Below are 22,365 nucleotides of genomic sequence, written 5' to 3'. Positions count from 1 at the left end.
AAAATGGATTAAAAAATGGTCACAATTTGTTCTGCAAAGAAAGCAGGAATGTTCCTGTGCAGTTAGAAGGTCCTCTGCCTTCCTTGTCTTGAGGGCAAGGATTCCAGCCCAGGAATGACACGAGTTTTCAGGAGTATTTGTGGGGCAGAAAAGGCTACAGGACTGTGTATGGATAATTTTGGCTGCTGTTTTTGTCCACTGTGCACATCATCCTTTGTTTCCCAGCATGGGGATGTGTTTTAATTTTAGCTCTAGTGCAGGAAGACAGGGAATGGCCTGCTCCTCTTCTGTAACTTCCATGTATTTTTTGCTACTGGGTTAGCTGCAAAGCAGAAGTCCCAATTTCTCAATGCTACATTAATTTGCAGATGGTTTCTAACATCCAAATGCTCTCTGAAGGGCAATACCAGTAAAGCAGGACAGAAAATTGAAGAAAACCAAACCAAACCAAACAAAAAAACCCACCAACAACCAGGTCTTGCTTTGAAACCATTCCTGTAGATCCTTTATGCAGTTGGTAAGGATGAGGAGAATGAAAATAAAAAAGTAATGGTCTCTTCCTTGCTCTTTGTTCAGGGAAAATCACCTCCTAAAGTTAGGCTTCTGTTCAGTTCTCTGTACAGCCCATTCCTTTCCCAGGGTGACCTGGAGACAGAGCAAGGAGAGGAAGCAGCTCTGGCAGCGCTTAGGGCATTGCTCAGAGAGGCTCCCAAACACAGGGCAAGCAGGCATCAGTGCTTCCTGACCACTGCCACCTGGGCAAAACCAAGGTCCTCGAAAGGCTGTAGAGAGTGTGCTGTACCCCATAATGGAACCTGCTGACATGCTTTACACATTTGTAAAACAGGTCTGAAAAGAACTTGCAGGAGGAAAGAAAAAAGGCACCTGCGTTAGACATTGCTGAAGATTAAACACCTGCTTCCAGCTATGTCCTCTAGCAACTAACACCACAGCCTAACCCACAGGAGGGAGTACAGCAGAGACATCTGTCAAACACTAACCACTTACTCCCCCAAATTACCTCAAGGGCAGCATATAGCTGTCAGATCTGCTTGTGAATACAAGGCTGGTTTCTATAATACACTTGAGTATTCCCCCTTTCTAACCAGCTATATCTCCTCTACACCGTATTTCCTAATAATTTTCCTAAAATAAAAAAAAAATCTTCACAAAGGCTCTTTGCAAAAAGTCCTATTAAAGGTACATTCACCATGTTATGACAATTTGCCATATCAGTAGCACACCCAAAGTGCCCCCAGAGGAACTGCTCAAGAACTGAAGCCATGCTGTGTGAAGAGATTCAAGTATTGCCTATTGGCAAGGGCTGCTCTAACTGAAGAAAACATGGCCATAAAGCTTAAAGTTCCTCTGACTGTGCCTTCTCTCCACAGGAAGTAAGAAAAGCCCAAAATAAGCAGCCATAACAAGTAAACGACTTTAAAAACAAAACTCTCAAGCTCCATCAAAGCAAATTCAGTTGATTGGGAAAAGCTACAGTTACTCTTATTTGTCAAATTAAGTTCTCTCTGCCCATGTTTGCTGCAACTGCAAAGGGCTCCAACTTTCATTTTCTTCCACATGGTGGGGGAGTTTGGTAGCTCTAATCGTGCTCATCCAGATGGCCTGTCAGTTTTTACAGGCATTCCTTAAAAATAGAAGCAATCTAATCCTGGTTCAGGTAATTTAAAAGAAACTTCTGCAAAACTGCATTGTTCTTCAAAGCTAGCAGGCAATAATTCATGGCTTTGACAAGAGGACTGGTTTCCCCTCTTGCCACCAATTTCATAGAGCCATTCATTGCTCTGTGTTGATACAGACTGTTCTGCAGTTACTTGTGTATCTCCTTTTTCACTTGATGCTATTTTACTTGCAGCTGAGGATATCGACTGACATGCAGATCCCACCGGAATTATTACTGGTACCTTATTGCACAGCTGGCTACCCCTACGGCAGTAAGAGCTCAATGAAAGGGATGCCACACCATTCTCAAACCATTTCGGGTTCATGCTCCAACTTAAACCAGAGCCAACTTTGTCACAACTTTGTTATTGAGTTGCAATAGCAGCTTTCATGAGAAAAACTGAGCAGACACATAGAATTGGTTACATACAACTACCAGATCTGCTACATGCAAGTCAACACCCTGTGAAATACAGCCTGAGCTTGTCACCAGAACTGAAGGCTGGGCTTTAATTGTAGCTGTCACCAAAATATTGTTTCCAGAGTGAGATGTTTTGGGCTGCAGCTACACATCTTGTCAGCCTAATGTCAAATAACACCTATGTAACTGCTGCTGGCCTCTGTAACTTCCGATTGCATTTTCAATTGGAATGCCCATCTATTGACTTTATCAATAACAAGTGATGAAGCAGCACTCTGCCCAACCTCAAGAGAACTGAAGAACAAGTGCCATATTTTTGCATGAAGGTATAGCATTTATTGAAAGATTCAAAAGGTTTCATTAGATTAATAGAGTATGAAAAAAAGCAAGAAAAGCCTCAGGCATTCAAAGCACAGTTGCTTAAGCCAGGCTCAGTTTAGTGTCTCACCAGACACTGAAAACACCTGGCTGCTTGGGTTTGATTTCCCATTGCTTCTAACATACACACCATCCTCTTTAATGAGACTGTGGTGGAGAATATTAACTGCAAAGAAAAAATACCACATTGTCCATCGCCCACCATCCTGAGCAGCTCACAGGTGTTGAAGCAGCAGCTTCTCAGCACTGGCAAAGCCCCTGTCCCACACCCAGGCTCCAGCACTCTGCCTGCTCCTGGGGCACCACCAGTGCTTGAGGGATGCTCTGCTGCACCTTGGCTCCCACATCCCACCATCCATGCTGCCAGCAAAGGCTCACACTGTCAGTCCCTGCAGGGCTCCTTTGAAACAGGACTGGAGCAGTCAATGGGTTGTATTAAAAACTTGCAGAATTTCAATACACTGAAAACATTCTCAGTTTAACCCAATGTTCTTTTGAAATGCTATTTGACAATCAAAGAGGGAAAACAAGGAAAGACTTCAATTTTCAGTATTTTATTTACAGGCCGCACAATACATTTTATATACAAATGGCTTAAAATAACAAAGAGTAAGCAAGCTGAAGCATAACAATTTATTTTAAATTAAGTTGTCTCGAAATAACTCCTGCAATAAAGTTTCTTCACCCTGATAAGCAAGTTAATTTGAAGTCAACCCAAGGTCATTTTATTTTTAAATATAGAATTCAAATAGATTTTCTGGCGATTCCTAAATTTCATGACACACTTCTGCAAATACAGAACATCCCAAAACTCTCAAGAAGGGTGATAGCCAAAATTTCCTCATGTAAAAAGAACACTGTAACAGAACAGACTGGAGAAATGTTGTATGTAAAACACTTGCGTGTTTTATTAATGAAAAGAAGAATGCAAGTAGTACATCTGACATTTTTCTCTCTCAGAAACAGAATTCATGGTCCAAGACCTAGTTTGCCTACAGACAAGAGGTATCCTGTGTTACTTCAGTACTTCAGTTTTTAACACACAATTATCTATTAAACTCATCCAACTGTAAACTTCACCATAACTGAAACTGCCTCCACCAAAACTGAAAGTGGAAGGAGAAGAGCGCTCAAAACCTAAGAACTTATGTGGCACTTACTGCCTCTGCTTCTAGAAAGCACCTGACACTACTGTGGGATGAAGAAAATTTGAGACCACATTTTATGGAAACATAAGAAAATACAGACGATTGCCACTGAAAAATTATTTTTCCAAGAAATTATATTAACATTTAAGGATACATGTATTTTTATATCTCTTCCCTAGCACTGCTCAGTCTGCTCAGGATAACGACAACTAGCGATCCATAAAAGTGGTTTCCTTTTCCTTTGGCTAAATTTAAGCATTGTAATAGTCTAAGTGTTTTAAGTCATGGTCATAAGCAGTCCAGTCGTGCTCGTTTTCTTCCTCTTGGTATGCCTAAAGACCACTTAATATAAATAATGAAGTACTTGCTATTTGATAGTCCATTATTACAGTATTTCACTATATTTATTTAGAAATACAAACACACAACACTTACTTTTTGATGTAGTATCCAGGTCTCTGTAGCTCACTTTGGAATCGCAGCACGGAAAACATAAACCCAAAGGAATGAGGGAGAAAGTAATAAAAGCCATGGCTCCACAGAAAAACAACGCTGTTTTCAGAATGCCTACTACTGCATCAAAAATGCAAGAGCCACATGATGTAAAATGCCAAACTAGTACAGACTCTCTGCTGAGTGGAGTTCACACGTAAGGGTAAAATGCTGCCATAAGCACCTCATCGTGTGATTTAATTCAAGAGAAATGCTGACAGGTAATACACATGTCCAGTACAAATGAATGTAGACCTGCTGTCCTTAGATCTGGACAATTCCCTGGCTGCTAATCTGCTCAGACACAATTCCAGGCCAGGGGAGAGTGGCTGCAGGCACTAATCCTCCTGCCACACCATCAAGGGCAGAGCCCCTCACTTGCACCCAGCCTCCATCAGCCCAGGAGGAAAGGCATCAGCAAAAGACCCAGCAAGATTCCCTGGGTTGTAATCTTTTCAGAGTTATCACATATGGAAACACATTCACCTTCCCTCCAAGTTACACTGTTGCTCCAGGCAAATGCAGTGTTCAAAGTCACAGGCTACTCATCTTTAAGCTGGGGAAAAGGAACTGTACAGTACTCATCTGCTACAGCATACCAGATTTTATTTCTGATTCATCTGGAAGTCAATTGGTTATTGCACTTCCTCTCTCCTCAAAGTCAGGATTGTGTTGAGGTTATCGAGGATTTTTCATGGCCAAAGACTGAAATCCATTCTGGTAGAACAATGTCTGAAAGTACTGCCAGCTCATAAGGAAACTGCACACTCATTTACAGAGGCAGAGGGGACCAACTCCTCTGCATTGAATGAAGCTAACTAAATGACTTGAAAATTTATGTCCGAAAGGGAAGGTAGGAGACACAACTTCTTCCTTGTATTTTTGTATTGGAAGTCAATTATAATTAAGTTCTCTGAGATCTACTCTCCATTTGAACTTACCTGTGTTTTTAGCCAGCTATTGCCTGCAGTTACACTAGAAGTGCAGGTGAGTAACCCCAGACTGCACATCTTTAGTGAAAGTAAGTGCATATAAGCTTTGAAAGTCTTTTGCTTGATTCTAGAAAAAAACAATACAAAATAAAGAGAAACCTGTGTATGTATTTGTGGGTCTGGGTTTTTTAAAGATCAGTAAACAAAGAGCCTTAGCCAACACTGTCCATATCTAAACGACACTAATGATTTTTGTCTTTGAAATTTTACTAGGAGAAAAATGCTATGGGGACGTCCTTACTCAGGGAAAAGACGGTCCAGGGCACTGTCATTCACGTGAAGCTTTTGCCTGTCTTACGCACAGGTTATTCAGGTTGTATTTCTTTCTGACCTGGACAGTTTTATTTTCAGATGGCAGGATTCACAATAGGAATATTGTGTCTAGTGAAGGCAACTGCCAGACTTGGGGACAGTGTAAGCAGCAGAACTCTCTCCATTCCTCATCTGCCAGATCCTCAAACACTACACAGTCAGCAAAGGGAGTTTCTCCATGCTGTACAGTGTGGGAATTAGCCATATATGAATCAAGTTTTTCAATTAAAACGAAACACCAACAGCTTTGGCTTCTATTCTGAAAATCCAAAAAGTCATTGACAAGACATATGTAATAGTGTAAGTAGAAATTTTACTTTTTAAAAAGTAGTATTTAAACACTCAGTTACATAAGGTACCGATTTGTCAACTGGATAATCAGTTGGAAAATTGTTTCCAATATGGGCTTCAAGACATCATTTTACGTACAGGCAAAATAAAACCATACCTCCTCTCTGCAGGAGAGAGACCACTTGTTGCCAGAGGAAACAAAAAAAAATACCATGCTGGAAGTTGTAATTAGTATGAGGAGTGGCTCTTGGTAAGAGTTTTAACTATAAAAATTTTAGTTGTTCCGAGACACTCAATTCCAATATTAAAATGTTCTGTGGAATAGCAGATAAAAATCAATTAATTGGCACAATCACAAGTTTACAGCGAATTACAACTAAGTGTCAAACATTTTGCCATTGCTTTAAATACTGGTCATTTTTCCTTTGGTTACTTCCTACAATGCAGTATTTGGGGTAAAAAGACAAACAGTGTCAGCTTCTCACACAAAGTAAAGAAATTACTGCTGTTGACATTTAAGAGAAAAAAACTATTTCATCACTTGGTAAGGACATATAAAGTATAGTTTATTTGGCAGAGGAACTAAAACACTTACTACAACTCCAACAGGGAGCTGAGGAAAAACTACACTCTTCATTCTTCTCCTCACTTTCAACGTTTCTCATGAAGTTCAATTTGGAAATTACAATTTTTTCTAGGTAAGATCAGGTCTCTAAGTAACTGGCCCATGTGAAGTAAACACCACAAGATTAGGACCTGTTTGAGTTTCTTACTATTATCTGAATTCTCTTGTTAATTACCCAGGTTTAGGCATTATGTTCATAGTGACCTATGAAGTACTTCCAAGTTTTTGCAGACCTTAAGCTTACAAGTTAAGGCACTTACCATTCAAGTAAAACAGTTTTTATATAAACAAGTGTGGGAGATGGAGAGAACATTTTACCAGAACGCCCATTTTTTTTTTTTCTTGAAAGAAAAAAAAACGTTGACCAAATATTTATAAAATTTTGCATCAAGAGAAAGGTTGTGTTTTATTATCTGAAATGAGCACGAAATACACCTTCCACAATAACACTGAAAGCAGTGCAAAGACTGACAGTGACCTTTGACTAAAGGTAGTTCTGTAAAAAGAAAAATACCAAATAAATCAGTGCCCTGCTTTGATTGTTGTAAAATTTCATATTTTTTTTACATAAAAGTTGGTCCAAACTTACAAAAAAAGCACAAATGTGCATAGTTCAGAAGATCTGAAAGAGTGCCATAAAAAGCTGATGTCCCTAAATTTAGCATCCACTTAAAACTGCCAAAATACAAAATAAAAGTCAGAACTAGAGTTTGTGAACATGTACAATCAAGTCATCTAGTTTTTAGACAGCATGAGTTGTAAGCATTTTTAAATTTTTCCTACTGTATGCAAGACCCTTTTCCACATAAAAATAAAGCTGTTGAATTAACATTATTCAAGTCTGTTGAATTGCTGCTTTAAATTGCAGCTAGGGGGAAAAAAAATGTTTTTCCAGATAAAAATGATGTGCCTGAGGAAAAACAGATACTCAATATGGTAATCCTCTGCCTCGCCCTCTTACTGCAGATGTGCTAATGTGTCCCCTGTATCCCTGGGAATAGCCAGGTCCTTGGGCAGGAGAAGTCCAAGTCTGTCCATGCATGTGGCTGATGCCAGTGGGATTTTCCTGTAAATTACTTCCATAGCTATAGTTGTGAATCTTTGTGGGCAAAGAGTGAGCACTCTCTGGCCCTGTGGAAGCATCACTGCCGCTCCCCAAAACCGGGATTGGGCCATGGCTGTATTCAAACCTATGGTCTTTATCTCCACTGAACAGCATGGGGCCAGCGTTGAGGTAAATGTCTCCATAACCAGTTACTGAGCTAGGAAAGGATTCTGGAAAGGCTGATGGAGGAGGGGCAGCACCAGAGTGAGATGAAGCAGTACTGTAGTTATCCAAAGACTGAATATCTGAGTTTCCAAGGAAACTCCTCCTTTCTAATACTCCTGATGATCCGCTTCCTATTCCATCGCTAGTGCTGTAACAGGCAGATGAGAAGGACGATGATCCAAAGTTATCCTTGTAGTCTGGGCCTGTTACATAGGAGTCTCTAGCCTGATAATCCACACTCGTTTGTACTGGCTCCTCCGTTGTCGCCTGAGCTTGATGCTGAGCCAGCAGCTGCAGAAGAGCTGCTTTCACTCCTGCATGAGGATCTGTTCCTGAAGAGTTACTTATAGGCAAATGCTGATTCTCTGTCCGATAATCAAGGTCTTCATCAGTGAGCGGCGGAGGCTCCGGTGGCTCGGGGGGACGCTGGTCCGGAGGCAAGATCCGAGGGCGCTCCTGTTCAGGTGTTCGGTTCAGAAGTCTCATCTCAGACTGCCTAACCAAATCTTCTTGACCTAAGATAAAAGAAGAAAAAGAAAAGCCCTGGAATAAAAGTATACAAATATACAAGTATACAAATAACAGGACCAGAAAGAAAAGGACTCCTTCCTGGAAAAACATAGAGGTTTGATAATTTCAATTCTCATGAATTTATTAGTTAAATTTAGCAGTAATTACATTATTTTGGGCAAAGTCTCTCTCAAAAACTGCTCATTTGCATCAGGAGCATGATACAGGTTACTCCTTGAAGTAAGATTACCAGGCAGTCAATTAAAGAAAAACAGTTCAAGCTCCTTAAAAAAAGACCCCAACAAAATGAAACGACCAGGACAAAAGCAACACAAACAATAAAAATTCAAAGAAGGATAAAGATAGATTCACAGGATAGAAATCTCAAGGGGAAAAAAGGCCACTCTATCGAAGAACAGCAAAACTCAAGGTTTGAGATAAACACGAACAAAAAAGCACACCTCTCAACCCACCCCCTCCCTCCCCCCAAACCCCCCAAGAACAGCCCCAATTCGGTTCAGAGTATCTCTTTTAACAGCTGGAAACACCACAAAACAATACATGAACCACCATAATAAATCTGAATTTGCAACCCAAAAAGATGAATAGAGCTCTAAACTGTGGGAAGACTACAGAAGCCACTACTATACCTCAATGGAAAACTTTAGCCATGTGTGTGTGTGACAGTTAATGGGTCACACACACACACGTGACATTGACACTAAGGAACTGCTCTAGTCAGCATTAAAACCCAAAAAAGAATACTGTCTCACCAAAATAAGCTTTACCTAAACACACAGTCAAAATTGGCAAATTATATCTACGCATCTGCTAGAAAAAAAAAAACCTGTCTTCACCACCACACTCACCACTAAGAAAACCCCAACCCCTAGGATAGTAACCTAAACCACTACAATGTTTCAATACTAATACTTCTGTACTTCTTAGGTTGGGTATCATTGTTTGCTCTGTCTGCACGGCACCTGTTAGACTAAGAGACAAATTCTCTGAGATGTAAAATGTGACCAAATCTGTTTAATCTCCTATACTCGCACAGATTCATATGGCAAACATGTCAATTCTCTACTCCCAAATTATTACATCTCCAGTGCTCCAGGTATTTGCTGGTTAGCAATAAAGGCCTACAGTACCTGCAGACATGTATAATGACTTGATCAGATGTGGGTAGCCAGGTGCTGGAGATTCCACGTCATCTCGGCTGACAGATACAGGAGTTGCGAGCTCTGGAGGCTGCCTGAGTTGTAATGACATTTCATTTCCTGATCCATTTTCCTTGTCCTCCAACGCAAAATCTTTCTGTTTTGTTTGCTGAGCCTTTATTAACTGAGACAACAGAACAGCAAATGCACTCTGCACAGCTGCCTGGGCAGCATCAGTCTCAGCCTTAGGCTGACCCAGCTGAGCAGGTGGCACAGGGGGCTGCGTGACCATCGGCTGTTTTAGAGGCTCCTGCTCTGGAGGTGGTGGTGGAGGAGGCGGTGGCTGCTGCTGCTGCTGTTCTGACTGTTTTTCACCTGCTGACAAAATTCCAGCAGGAAGATTTATTTTATTTAGTTGCTGCTGAGTCTCTGGGTTTACCTTAATATTCAATACTTGGGCAAACTGTGCCAAACTAACACTTGTTTTAGACTGTAGCAGGTTTAGCAGGATTGCCACTTCATTCTGGTTTAACTGCTGTCCAGTGCTTGTTTTTGCTAAAGACAAAAAAGGTGTTTTTAAGTATTATTTAGAACTGGCATATTTCAGAAACTCAAAAGAAGACTAATCTAACATGGCTGACATGACTGGCAAAGCATGGGTTTGGACAACACAGAAATTGAAAGCTTTTACATATTAACTGTCTTTGGGGAGTATCTATAGGAAATGGAACAGTAAGATCCAATATAACCAAAGTGACTTTCATGAGGTGCACACATGCACTTGGACAGATGGAAAAACACCAAGCTAGAGCTCAATTTTCCACAATATAACTAAGTTGGGGCTTAAGGCCACCTGCTTTAGGCAGCTGTAAGACTTCCAATCCCCATAAAATTTCCTATCTTTGACATATCACAACTCTTTGTTAAAAAGTAGCCATCTGTAAAACCCATTTCCAAGTATATTCCAGCCCATTCTAATTCAGCATCTGGGTTTTAACACCTGCCCAAGTGACCCAGCTCTAGGTGGCCTAAGAGCTCACAGTATAAATGCAAAAAGAAGTGCTGACTTTGAGGGACAAGATGTCAATCCCTCAGTAGCAGGAAATACGTGATAATATCAGTTAATTCAATTAAATGGAGTTTGCCACAAATAAGAGCAATTATGATGATGCAGGGGAATATGAATAAGGAAGTTTGAATATCAAGGTAGCTTCTGAGCTTCAATCATCCACTGTGGTGATTTACTTTGATAGAAGTGAAGTAGCATGGACTGCAACGTGCCTTACGAGCAAATGACTTAGGGAAGAAAGCAGCTAGAAAACTGCAAAATGAGTGTGTGAGCAGGCTGGCTGAGCTCTGAATTCTTAACCCAGGTCAGCACAAACACATTCAGTCCTCTTCTATCCTTGCCATTGTTCTGTCTTACCAATATATTAATTCATAATATTTGCCTTGCAAGATTTAAGAGCAGCACAGCTGGAGAGTGCTTCAAAACCCACAACCCACAGCTCTACTTGTGGATGTGCACCAGGATATGAGCACTTGGAATCTACTTAAGCAGGATCCAGGGACTTCAAAATGTTTATGTATCTATATGAATATAATCCACCTTCTATTCAGCAATTAAAAAAAGAAATCACAATTTCTTATGCCTTGTACTGCTGACTCTCACTTAGACCTTGTGATTAACTGAAGATTTTCTCACATCTGTATATTCAACACTAAAACTTCTCTCAGACTCTCAGTGAAAATTCATCAGAAAAATGCCAAACAGGGAAACTAATCTACCTATTCCAAACTTTTTGGTTAGCTTTAAGTTCACTCTAACAGGAAACTGTATTCTAGGAAATTTGTCATAACAAAATTATTGAGCTCTCAACATTTCCTGTTAAATTGCAAAATGCAATAACCAGGGGTCCCATTCATGAATCAGAACATTAGCAATCAATACATGTCTTTTTAACCTCTCCTTTTGGGGTACTTAGAAAAAAATGCAAGAGTTTTGGCTAAAGCATGTATTTAGCCATGGTGTTATATAATGTGTCTTAGAATATTATCTAAGGTGCATTACGGCTTCCAGAAGTGTTTTGTTTAATACAGGAAATGCTTCTCTGCTCCACTGAAAATTTAATTGTCTTCTTTTCTAGCTAGATATATTTTTCTGTGTACGTATGTGTAAAAAGCAATATAGGTGTGAATGATTCCTTCTCCATTTGCTTAGGGTTTTTTTCCATAGTCAGTGTTAATGACTAAACAGCAGTATCTCATCAGGCTGTTACTTCATAAAAGCACAAAGAAGCTAACTATCCTTTTGGACTCTTTAAACTTCTAAGATAGTTTCACTGATGGGGGAAAAGTTACAGAAAGTCATTCTTGAAAATGCTGCCAAAACTTTAGCCTAAACATATGGATCTCACAGTTGGTTTACAGTGAGAAACCAGATGAATGGAGCAAGAGGCAATGAATTGCAAAAAAATAAGATCAAAACAACTACTTTCTATGTATCTTTGCACAGAATATTTGGAGCTCTTCTCTACTGTTAAACTAAGGGTTGATTCAAGATGGTTATAGTATTAAATCCAGCAGAATTGTCAGCTGCTATGAATGCACAGACTGTTTTTTAGCTGAACTCCTCTATCAGTGCCGTAGGATTTATGGTTACTTTGCACAATTAAAAACCGTCTTGCATTCAACTTTCAGGTATCCATTTGGTGTTGTTATTCTTTGTATTTCTACATATTTTTTAAGAACTATCACTTAACTGCCGAGTATTTCAAATGGTCTCCATACTGGAACCATTAGGTTTTTTTTGCTATATTTGTAAAGCTTGTCTCAAGCAAGATACTTTGGTTAAGTTTCAGAATTATTGGCAGTACAATTCACAGAGGTAGATACTTCATGTTATACCAGATTCTGGGAGGGGTGGTTTTGGTGTTTGGCATTTCTTTGGGTTTTTTACAACTTCATTTAGCCCCAACAACCTGGAAAGCTGAAGACTAACATAACATGCATATTGAATCTGTTCCATTTAAAATGACAATTGTTCTAAACTTTGCCTGCTGATCAGTTTATCAATACCAATAAAGCTTATCCAATCTATGGAGATTGTGACAAAATTAGAACAGCTACTGGCTTGTGGAATTACCAAAGAATTATAGATGAGCAAGAGCTAAAATCCCCTCAAAATAAAGAGCAAGCAAGTTAGTTGCTCCGACCAGGCTGAAAAGTTAGGTAAAAGTGGTAAGGAACAATTATTTTTCTAAAAGCAAAAGCAAATCTTTTTTAACAAAAATTAAACTTACAATACTGTTCCTCCCTCAAGAATCCAGGGGACGCCAATACTCTAACATCTAAAATTTCTAGAGGTGCAATCCAAGTAGTAGATAATTATAAGAACCGAAAATATTACTGACCAAGTGCTACACTAGAGCTGCCCTGAGTTTTGAGTTGGGAAGAAGTTTGCATGCCTTGTGGGGTGTTGGTTCTGCTCTCATCCATGCCTAGGGACAGATCCTTCCTAGGGACTTTAGCTGCTGTAGAGTCATCAGTCATGCCCATCTGCTTCTGTCTTCTGCGTTTCTTACTCCACAGCTCATGGCAATCCTGCCACAAAGGAAGGCTGCAAAGAATGATTTGAGATAATCAGTTTTATCCCTATTTTTAATACTTTTTTTTTTTTTTAACCACACTGATTTTAAAACCACTTAAATTATACATAATATAACTCTTGAAAGATGAACCTACTGGAACTCAGAAGTACACCAGGAAACATTTAAAAGCCAGCAAAATATCAGACCTGCTTTTTCTGGCTGAAAACTCTTTACAGAGTGCCTCTTTCAGAAGCACAAGTCCTCCTGGCAGAAAAGGGGAGACAGTATCTTAAAATGAGAATTATTTTCCTAATTATCTGTGTAATTCAAAACTTTAAAATCAATGCTGCACAGTTGCTATGAAATACAGCTTGCATACTACTAGATAACTAAGTTATCAATATGAAAACATTTTTTGCAGGGTCCTTCTGTCTGCTTATGAAAGTATTGCTGAGTCAGTAGGTCACATATTTGTCCACAGTAATAGACATGGCTATCTAGTGTTTATAGTGTACAGCTCACCCAACCTAGAAAGTGGGTGGGGAAAAAAAAGGAAAAAGTTGCATGAATATATATCACTTGGCACTAGCAAAGCAGGGATGCCAGGAAGAACAAGGGGATATCCTTTAAGACGTATGAATGCAGAGGAAAATTCTCCTAAGAAACTTATCTGCCAGTAATTCTGTCCTTCCATTACAGTTCCCTGCAGGCATCTCAATTCTGATTTCCTGAGGAACGCAAAGACCCACAGAAATACAAAGACCCACAGAGCCACAAAGACCCACTGAGATGGGCAGCAACAATACTAGTTTATGTTTTCCTATTACTTATTAACTGTCTTGGCAGTTCTGTCACCCAGGAACATGGAAAAACTAGCTGACAAATGACAAGAGACTGAAAAGGCAATTATGACAACTGTTTCCTTTGTTCTCTCCCTCTGAAAAACAACTTGAAGCAAGAACTCATTGTGAGAAGTATCTTGTGGTCCTTCCAATCAGCATGTCACTTTCTTTGGATGAACAGCTCTCCTTCCCAAAACAGAACTTCAGTCTCTCAAGAGAACAGGCGACATTTTCCTGTGCTCTGCCAGAAGTGAGTGTGGCTCCTCCTAATTTTTAGAATGACACCAGTGACTAGTCTGTTTCGAATTTGCATATATCAGCTTCTAGAATGGATGTATTACCACATCCCTGAAGAAAAGATGATTTTCCCATTCACTTACTTTAAAATGCACATAAGCAACATGCTGCACAAGTGGTTCTGAAACTTCAGCAAACAGCTTGAGCTTGCTGATTCCTGATTTTCACACAGTGATATAGTCATATTCGGACAATGAAACCCTCTTCAGCTCATTTGCAGGAACATCAGTAATGTTTGCCCAGAGAGGCTGTGGAAAGGTTGTATCTTCTCACTGGAGATATTCAAAAACCATCTGGACACAATCCTGTGCCATGTGCTCTGGGATCACTCTTGAGCATGGAGGCTGGACCAGATGACCCATTGTGGTCCCTGCCTACCTCACTCATTCTGTGATTCTGTGTAACAATCTTGTGTATGTAACAGATAAGTCCATAAAGAATTTTAATAAAATCCTTAAATAAAAAGAAGTCAGTATAGGCTGCCTTGAAGATTCAGTTTACTCAAACAGTATCATAGATTCTATGTTCTCACAGCTATAATGAGGAAAGAATGAGAGCTACAAATTCTCTAGTACCTTTTCACTGTTTATCTCAGGAAATGCTCCAAATATGATTTGTACTGACTAAAAATGACTGCGAAGTCACTGCAAAAATTCTACAGGACACTGCAATACATTTCCTCTAGAGAAACTGACAGGAACAACCCTGCACAGTTTCACTTTTCCTGCTTGTAAAACCAAGGCTCTCATCTGGCTCATGAATCAATTCACTGTATTTCACTTTAACTCTCAGGTACCTGTGCACAACTCTATACCCAGTGTCATTCTATCATCAAAGAAAATTCAGATTCATGGAGGACCTCAAAATCCCTGGAAAAAGTAGACACTGATAAACAGATAAAAGAGAAATTATGCTCTTTAAATATTAGAAGCATTCATAGAAGAGTATTTTCTTTAAAGGTAGTAACTCAATAACTAGTTCTAGAAATGACAAATCAACTCTGTTATCTGTTACATAAGAGTCACTTAATTACACAAGCATTTTACTGTAGAATCACCTTTCAATAACTGTATATGTCAACACTTCTGCCACCATCTCTTTTACTGAACCACAATGAACTTACTGAAATCAGTGCACATTCACATTTCCTAGAGGTCAGTGGCATTACCAGTGGAAATTACTTACTCTGGAGGAGGCATTTTAGATGGTTCCACATCTCGCAGAAACTCACACTGAAGAGCTTGTTCAGCTGTGCAGCGCTTGCTGGGATCCAGGGCAAGCATATAATCAAATAAATCTAATGCAGCTGGTGGGATGCTACAAAAGTGCAAAACAGAGGAAAGCATCGCATCTTTATTTTGTACCACACATGTGGAAAATTTTAATTAACATATCTCTTCCAAGATGATCATTAAGTCCTCAGGTAACTTATATAGCAATAAAATGCACCCACAACCTGAGCTTGATAGTAAGAAGCAGAAATAAACTTCACCTTTTACTACCTGTGCTATTATATAACCCAAACTTTCTTTGCCTTGTGTTGTTTCATTCCTTGAAACCTTGTCCTTACAAAAAACCACACCCACATTTTAAAGCCAAGGCTATATGGTTACTCTACATATTGGAATTTAGCACCAGGGAGTTGGACTTCTGATTGATTCCCAACCAATAATTCTATTGCTTCAAAGATATTAGTCTCTAGTATGAACAGGATTATGCATTTCTCTTGAAACCCACTGTACCTGAAGGAGGGGAACAACCCCTTTAAAATAAGCTTACAGCTGTTTTCCATACCTTTCACTTGCGATATATGCACAAAACTAGTCCAATGGTAGTACTTTAGAACATAATGGTTCAGGTAACTCCTCTGTGTTGAATGAGTTTATGACCCAAAAGACTGTAATGTTAACCAGACTACACATTTAGCTGTAGCCAGGTTTACCAATAAAAAACAATTAAGTACTCGAGCTGTTTTTTGGACAGGGCAACAAGCAGGTGTACCAAACAAATCCTTAGGTTTCCTTAGGTGAAAGCTGACAGGTGGCTGACATTTTAGAGCCTTCTTTCCTCTTCTTGGTGCTCCTATTAAATAAGGGTTAATACAAGCTCAGTGGGTATCATGGGAAGGAAAAGAACCTAAAGCCATTTTTCTTTACACTTGATCTATGCTTGTTCTCCAGAAAATACTGAAGTTCATAAAGTCTCTGGGAAAACTTAATGCTATTAGAGTTGACTAAACTAATTCTTCATCCTTACAAAGCAAACTCTTCTCTCAGTTTTCGACGATACTGCTTCTTTGGTTTCATAGTGTTGAAATAAGCTAATTTTATAACATCAGGCCATACTGCTGGACAAGGACTTCCACAAATTCGGCTGTACCAAAAAGAAGGGAAAAAAGGGTATGAGATCCAAAACCACAAATGAGCACAGCTGTCATTTTTATTAATGAAAGTACAGTGAAAACAAAAATAATTCTCAATTTTCATGTTCAGGTTATTTTTAGCTAAAATTTCTCCACTGTCAAATGCCCCACACCATTAAATAATGGTGAATTGTCTATAAAGGGTAATCACTCCACAGAGACTCAACTTACCATTTCTACCTCAGTCCAGCCTATACATCCTTTACACAAATATTTTGAGAAACCAAACCAACTACATCTGAAGGCTACTCCAGGTATCTGACTAGAAGAACTGAATAGCCCACATTTAGAGTACCTTTTATATCCTTAGCTCCCAACCCCACTGAAGAAAGATATACCAAATAACTGAAAAAGCAGTTTACACTGAGAAATTTATTTAATGCTGAAGACATAAGGGGAAAAAAACCCAAGCAATTCAGTAAGTCCTGAAGACAGAAAACACTAGAAAACGTCTATATTTCTTACTTCAGTTTTGAGTTTTATGTCTCAAGCCTTATCTATCTCAACAAATGGAGCTGCCCATACTCCTATGCTTCACATTCCATCCCCATCTTTTTTTCCAGCCAAGGATGCCTAAGCACAACTTGATCAACCCCACACTTCTGAGCACAAGAAATAATAAAGTATTTTCATATATGCAAGATTTCAAATTCTGATGCAGGCAGCCATAAAAGGACATTTTGCAAATACATTTCCCTAGTTCAGCCCTCCTTTTTCTAAGATTTAAATGGCTAGCGTAAGAGACCTAACGATCTTTTCATTATGCCCCAGGTCCTATGCAAACCACTCTGATTTTATGCTGGTTAGGGTATGTAATTTTCAGGAGGGAGAATAAAAATAATAAATCTCTTACTATCAGAATGTACTTCAGGTCTATCTTTGATAAAGTTTGAAAAGATAAATGTATAATTGTTGACTGCAACATGATCACAGCAGAGATGTTGATAAAACTGATATATTATGCTCAAACAGCAAAAAATGCATAGCATCAGTGAAGACGAGAAATGAGCTACAAACAGAAGCTTCCAGCAGAAGGACATCACAAAGTTTTAGAGTTTTGTACTAGAGGTAAAACACAAAGAAATAAAAACTTTGATTTATTCATTCTCATGTGCTTCAATGCCATCTAGTGCTCAAAAACAAAAATTCCCAAACTCACAAGTTTAATTCTTATGCCAAAAACAACCACTGGTCTTTTTTGTATCTCCTAATACCTTAAATTTTTCAGGCCAGCTGATAACATGTTACACAGAAACATGCTACTATTCAATCTGTTTTGAAAAACATCTCGATATATGATGTTGCAGGATCTTTTATTAAGTTAATTGACCATTTACTGTTCACCTTCTTTAAGTTCTGTAGGATCCACCCTCCTTTCCCCTTGTTTCTAGGAAGAGCACCTCTCCTCATTTACAATGTCAATTATGATATCAGAATCAAGAAAAAATTTTGTTTGCTGAATAAAGGGAAAGAAGATGATGCACTTTAAATCCATTAAAGTGGATTTAATTCCAATGAATTAAATACTTATCATTCTATGTTTCATTCAGAACAAAGAAAGAAACAGAATTTTTATCTCCACCAAACAAATGTCTGGCAGTTTGTAAGAGAACAGAAATATTCCTGCAAAAATAATAAAGCCCAGGTGTGTACATGGTAGGCTTGAAACAAGAACTCATGGGCAGCAGCATGCCAAATACCTGCTCCTCCCATTTGTCCCTGTTATTGTCCATGTTCTCATTTTGATTTGCTGCAAGTAAGTTGCAACATCATCTAAAAAATTACAGGCATTTTGATTACTCTCTTTTTACAATTTCAGTAATAGGCAACTCCAGCTACTCTACAAAAGCATATCTTACTCGTCAACTGTACACGGCTAGGAGCACAGAACACTCACAAAGGAACCTTCATGTCTGTGCCAAAGTCACTTGTGTAACATGCCCCTCAGAACCTTGAACATCTCATTTGGGGCACTAACTGAGCACTTGCAAGTATTTGCAGTGTGCTATCTCAGATTTTAACACTAAGAAACCCGTCAATTTAGGAGGCACCTACTACATAGCAGTGCTTGCTAGTTACCTTATGAGTTCCAGTTGAGCAAGTTCTTGATTGGCTTGAAATATTGGCTTTTTTGTAAAAAGTTCACCCAGGATACAGCTGTAAAACAGTTTTGCAAAATTCCATCATTATGGCTTTCAGCACAGATCGATAGAAACTTTAAGATTTATTTTTGGCTTTTTCTTATCCTTGCTATGCTTCTATCCAAACTCTTACCCACAGCTCCAGACATCAATAGCTGGTGTGTATCTTTCTTCCCCAAGAAGAAGTTCAGGAGGCCGATACCATAATGTAATAACTTTGTTGGTATATGGTCGGCTGTTGGAAGGAGGAAAAAGAGAGGACTATCATTTTAGTATGATCACACTTCTGAAAAAATTATACCCTAAGGACATTACTTCTGTGATGCTGTTTAAGAACAGTACAATCCTTCACTCCCTTTTAATTTTAGTCCTGCAGAGTGGTAACTCTACAAAAGCAAACACAATTGTCTGATGAAGGCTATAAAAAGTCAAATTGAAGATATAAATAGTAATCACAGAGCCACCTTGAGATGCTATCTGAATTTTGTGTCTCCGTTATTATTCAGAAAGCAATACTGTGTATTTATTACATTGCTAGTTATTTCAGGAGCAGAACCTGAAGATAAAACCCAATAACTTCCTCACAACTGTTGGCTATTATCATACTGAATATAGGACCTCTACAAGCACTTTAAAAAGAAGAAAAAAAAAAAGTCATTTTTCCCTCTTTAAGTATGAGCAAAAGAGATAAAAGCCTTTTTCTGGAACTACATTATTGACAAATTTTGATTCCAAAGCCTGGAATGCTTCTAGTATCTTCTTATATTTCACAACATCTTTAATTCTCCACAGCTCTATCCAGAAATTTTGGTCACTGTGAATAATCCTTTCCATCCTCTCACTAAAGCAATGAGTTCTACTAATGCAGACATTTTTTTTTTTGTGCACAGGCTGAACTACTCCATCAACTGTTCATAATGGAAAGCAGAAAAAGAGATGTTCAATTTTCATTTTGTTTCAACCAGGGTGCTTTAAAAGTTATTCCAGAATTCTTTCAGGTTTTCTTCAGTTTTTCATTGTTACCAACACTCAGTAACTCCAAACAGAAAGAGAAACATTAAGTATGAACAACCATAGAATGAAGCCTAACAAGCTCTTACAGCATTCTCAGTAGTACAGGTGTAATTTCTGTAAAATCATTTGAGTCCTTCTTTCATTAATGCACACATCTCCAATTCCTTTTTAGAAGGTAGCATGTTTTTTGCAAACAATCTGATAATTTATCATATTTATCTCTGAAGCAAGCATTCCTCTATGAAATCTTTACATGTTATGGACTGTATCTACAGATACATTGCTCATAGGTATTAGTATATGGTGATTTTTATTTGAACAGTTGTCTTGTCATGCAAACTGTCATATCTCCTACTCCAAACATGTTAAATCAGAATAACATTTAAAGGAGCACAACTACAACAACCAATGGGAATTTACTTAAATTTTTATTTCCTCTCCATTATGCCCCAACTAAGTTCTGTACCCTTTCCAACAGTATTAAATTCTAAACAACAGTAAACTAAATGCAAAGTACATGAATTAAAACAGCAGCTATTGTACAGTTGTTGATATACATTAATTACATCTATTACTGCAGGTCAGAAGGAAAATGAGTGACAAAAGAATTGCCAAAAATCTACAGAGAGTCTAATTATTTTCCCATGTTCAACTGGTAATTCTATTAGCTAGCCTAATTAAATCTTAATCTTTGTTTAGTTTATGCATAATGGCATAATAACGTTACTGTTTCATGTACAGTAAAATGGGTTATTGGCATTATAAGGACACTGAACCTTTAACCCTTAATGAATAGTGAGTTTTACAAACAAAATTTCTATTAATTTAAAAAAACCCAAGCAAAACATGGTAAACCAGAGGGGAAAAACATTAGGCCAGTTTGGTGCATGTTAAAACAAGAAGACAGGGTAACATCCTCTTATTATTAAGTACATCCAAACCAAGAAATAGATAGCAGATGCTTATGATTATTTCACTTTGCTATTATAGTCAACAGTTTTCATAACTGTACTTAAGCATATTTTCCTGAAATAAGAGTTCTGAGACAACAGCTCAGAGAAACTAATGCTAACACGTTTATCAAGAACCTAAGAGCTGTGTAGAAAACAAACTCATAAAGCTAACATTATGGGTATTATTTCCCAAATTAGACATGCAGAAATCAAAGTAAGCTCAGGTATCCAACCATCTCTATATCCAACCACCTCATAGACATACTACTGTAGTGAACATTCAGCCTGGATTCTGAAAAGCCAGTTCCACATTACAAATACTACATTACAAAGTAAATACTAAAGTTCTTAAACCATAAAAATCTGTGCACCTGTTTTCTAGAGTATGAGCATAATGAAGCCAAGAACAGAAGCACAAGTCATGAGAAGTTTCAGAATAACTTTTATTTAAACTTGTATCTGTGTTTCCAGCAGAGTCAACAGCACTGACTGCCTAAAGAATACAATGAACTCCTTGAAATGTAAAGTTTAATTTTACACAAAAGTAATGCTTATTGAATAGGAACTGTATGATACTTTGTGTCAGCAAAAAAAAATAATTTTGCTTTCCCTAAATAACACTTTCGGCATACCAAGAGAAGAAATATATGTCAGGTTTACAGGACCAGAAACTTAGGAGTGCAACTTAATTTCCAATCAATGTATGGCCAGTCTCTACCATTATTTAACCAGAACACCTGGAAAAGCAAAACACTTGCACAAAGAAACTTTTGTGGTTTTATGCAGTGTAAGACAACATGTATTTCTTTTCCTTTCCTAAGCAATTATATTACAGCACAATAACATTGCCTCTAAACAAAAGTCTGTCCTTCATAATAGTTATGCAAAAAGATTTAACTTCTGAATGTTATTTCACAGTACAATTGTATCTTACCTTTCTTCTGAGTTGTACAGCCGAGCAAGCCCAAAATCTGCAAGCTTTATCTGCCCTCTGGTGGAAAAAGCAAAGAATTATTTAGTGTTTAATCCTGTTAAGTTTTCTTCCCTCAAAATCAGGTAAAGCTTAAGACTGCAACAGCTGCAAGTGATCTTCACCAAGCCACATTAATGAAGAGGCAATGCTTTGCTATCTCTTCATCTCTTCACTAAACAGCATGCTAACTTACTGAATAGCAAAGACAAATAAGGAAAATTAGGTATGCTTATCAAATGGCATTTACATTACTGGATATTAGTCAAAATTTAGGTCTATACCATAAAACATTCTAGTCAGTAACTGTGCAGGAAAAAACTGAGTGAAGAAACTGCTATTTTCTCAGGCCTTACTGCTAGCATGAGCATTTGTACAGCAAACAACTATCAGCAATCATACTTCCTTCTAGGAAGCCATCAAAGTCCTGTTCTGCGCTTATAATTTTAAATACGGCCTTTACATCAGGGTGACCAACCAGATAAGGGCCTCTATTTTTGCCAGCAGCCAACTTGCTGAATGACATAACCCCTAACCTGTTCCTGAGTTTTTCCATATATGAGGGGAAGAGTAGAAGATACTTGCCTGGCAGTTCTCACAGCTAAAAGGAACTGCCCTATGACCAGAAACTCATACTATTTATGTACGAAGTCCAGATGATTCAAACAGAAAGTTATCTGCAAGCTTCTCTAATACATAAAATGAATGTTGGACTGTTATATGTGGTTTTCCTTTTCTGTACTGATAAACTTTTATAACTCACATCACTTTCAAATATATGGGTTTTTATCAAATTATGGCAAGATTTGCTGCTAGCATGACAATTTTGTGGTAACAGCAGGTACATGACCATTCTG

General features: G+C 38.3%; 1 protein-coding gene across 5 annotated transcripts in view; it reads right to left on the bottom strand.

The window, feature by feature from the left end:
• Positions 1 to 3,017: 3,017 nt before the first annotated feature.
• CDK13 (cyclin dependent kinase 13) overlaps positions 3,018 to 22,365 on the bottom strand; it is a 46,930-nt gene continuing 27,582 nt past the window's right edge. The window contains exons 7-14 of one of the 5 annotated variants that reach the window (XM_014258680.2): positions 21,473 to 21,529; positions 18,705 to 18,806; positions 18,510 to 18,587; positions 16,265 to 16,381; positions 15,194 to 15,325; positions 12,693 to 12,898; positions 9,271 to 9,834; positions 3,018 to 8,124 (exon numbers count right to left, since the gene is read on the bottom strand). In XM_014258680.2, the coding sequence (XP_014114155.2) occupies positions 7,268 to 8,124; positions 9,271 to 9,834; positions 12,693 to 12,898; positions 15,194 to 15,325; positions 16,265 to 16,381; positions 18,510 to 18,587; positions 18,705 to 18,806; positions 21,473 to 21,529 (2,113 nt within the window). In that variant the 3' untranslated portion in view covers positions 3,018 to 7,267. The remainder of the gene's footprint in view (positions 8,125 to 9,270; positions 9,835 to 12,692; positions 12,899 to 15,193; positions 15,326 to 16,264; positions 16,382 to 18,509; positions 18,588 to 18,704; positions 18,807 to 21,472; positions 21,530 to 22,365) is intronic. The other 4 variants (XM_088067440.1, XM_088067466.1, XM_088067398.1 and 1 more) reach the window with 4 other exon arrangements.

The sequence above is a fragment of the Pseudopodoces humilis genome, chromosome 1 (genome assembly GCF_049639895.1).
Source record: "Pseudopodoces humilis isolate 2021_Gansu_Grassland_sample_001 chromosome 1, ASM4963989v1, whole genome shotgun sequence".
Classification (NCBI taxonomy): Eukaryota; Metazoa; Chordata; class Aves; order Passeriformes; family Paridae; genus Pseudopodoces; species Pseudopodoces humilis.
This window is presented reverse-complemented; position numbering and strand designations above follow the sequence as displayed.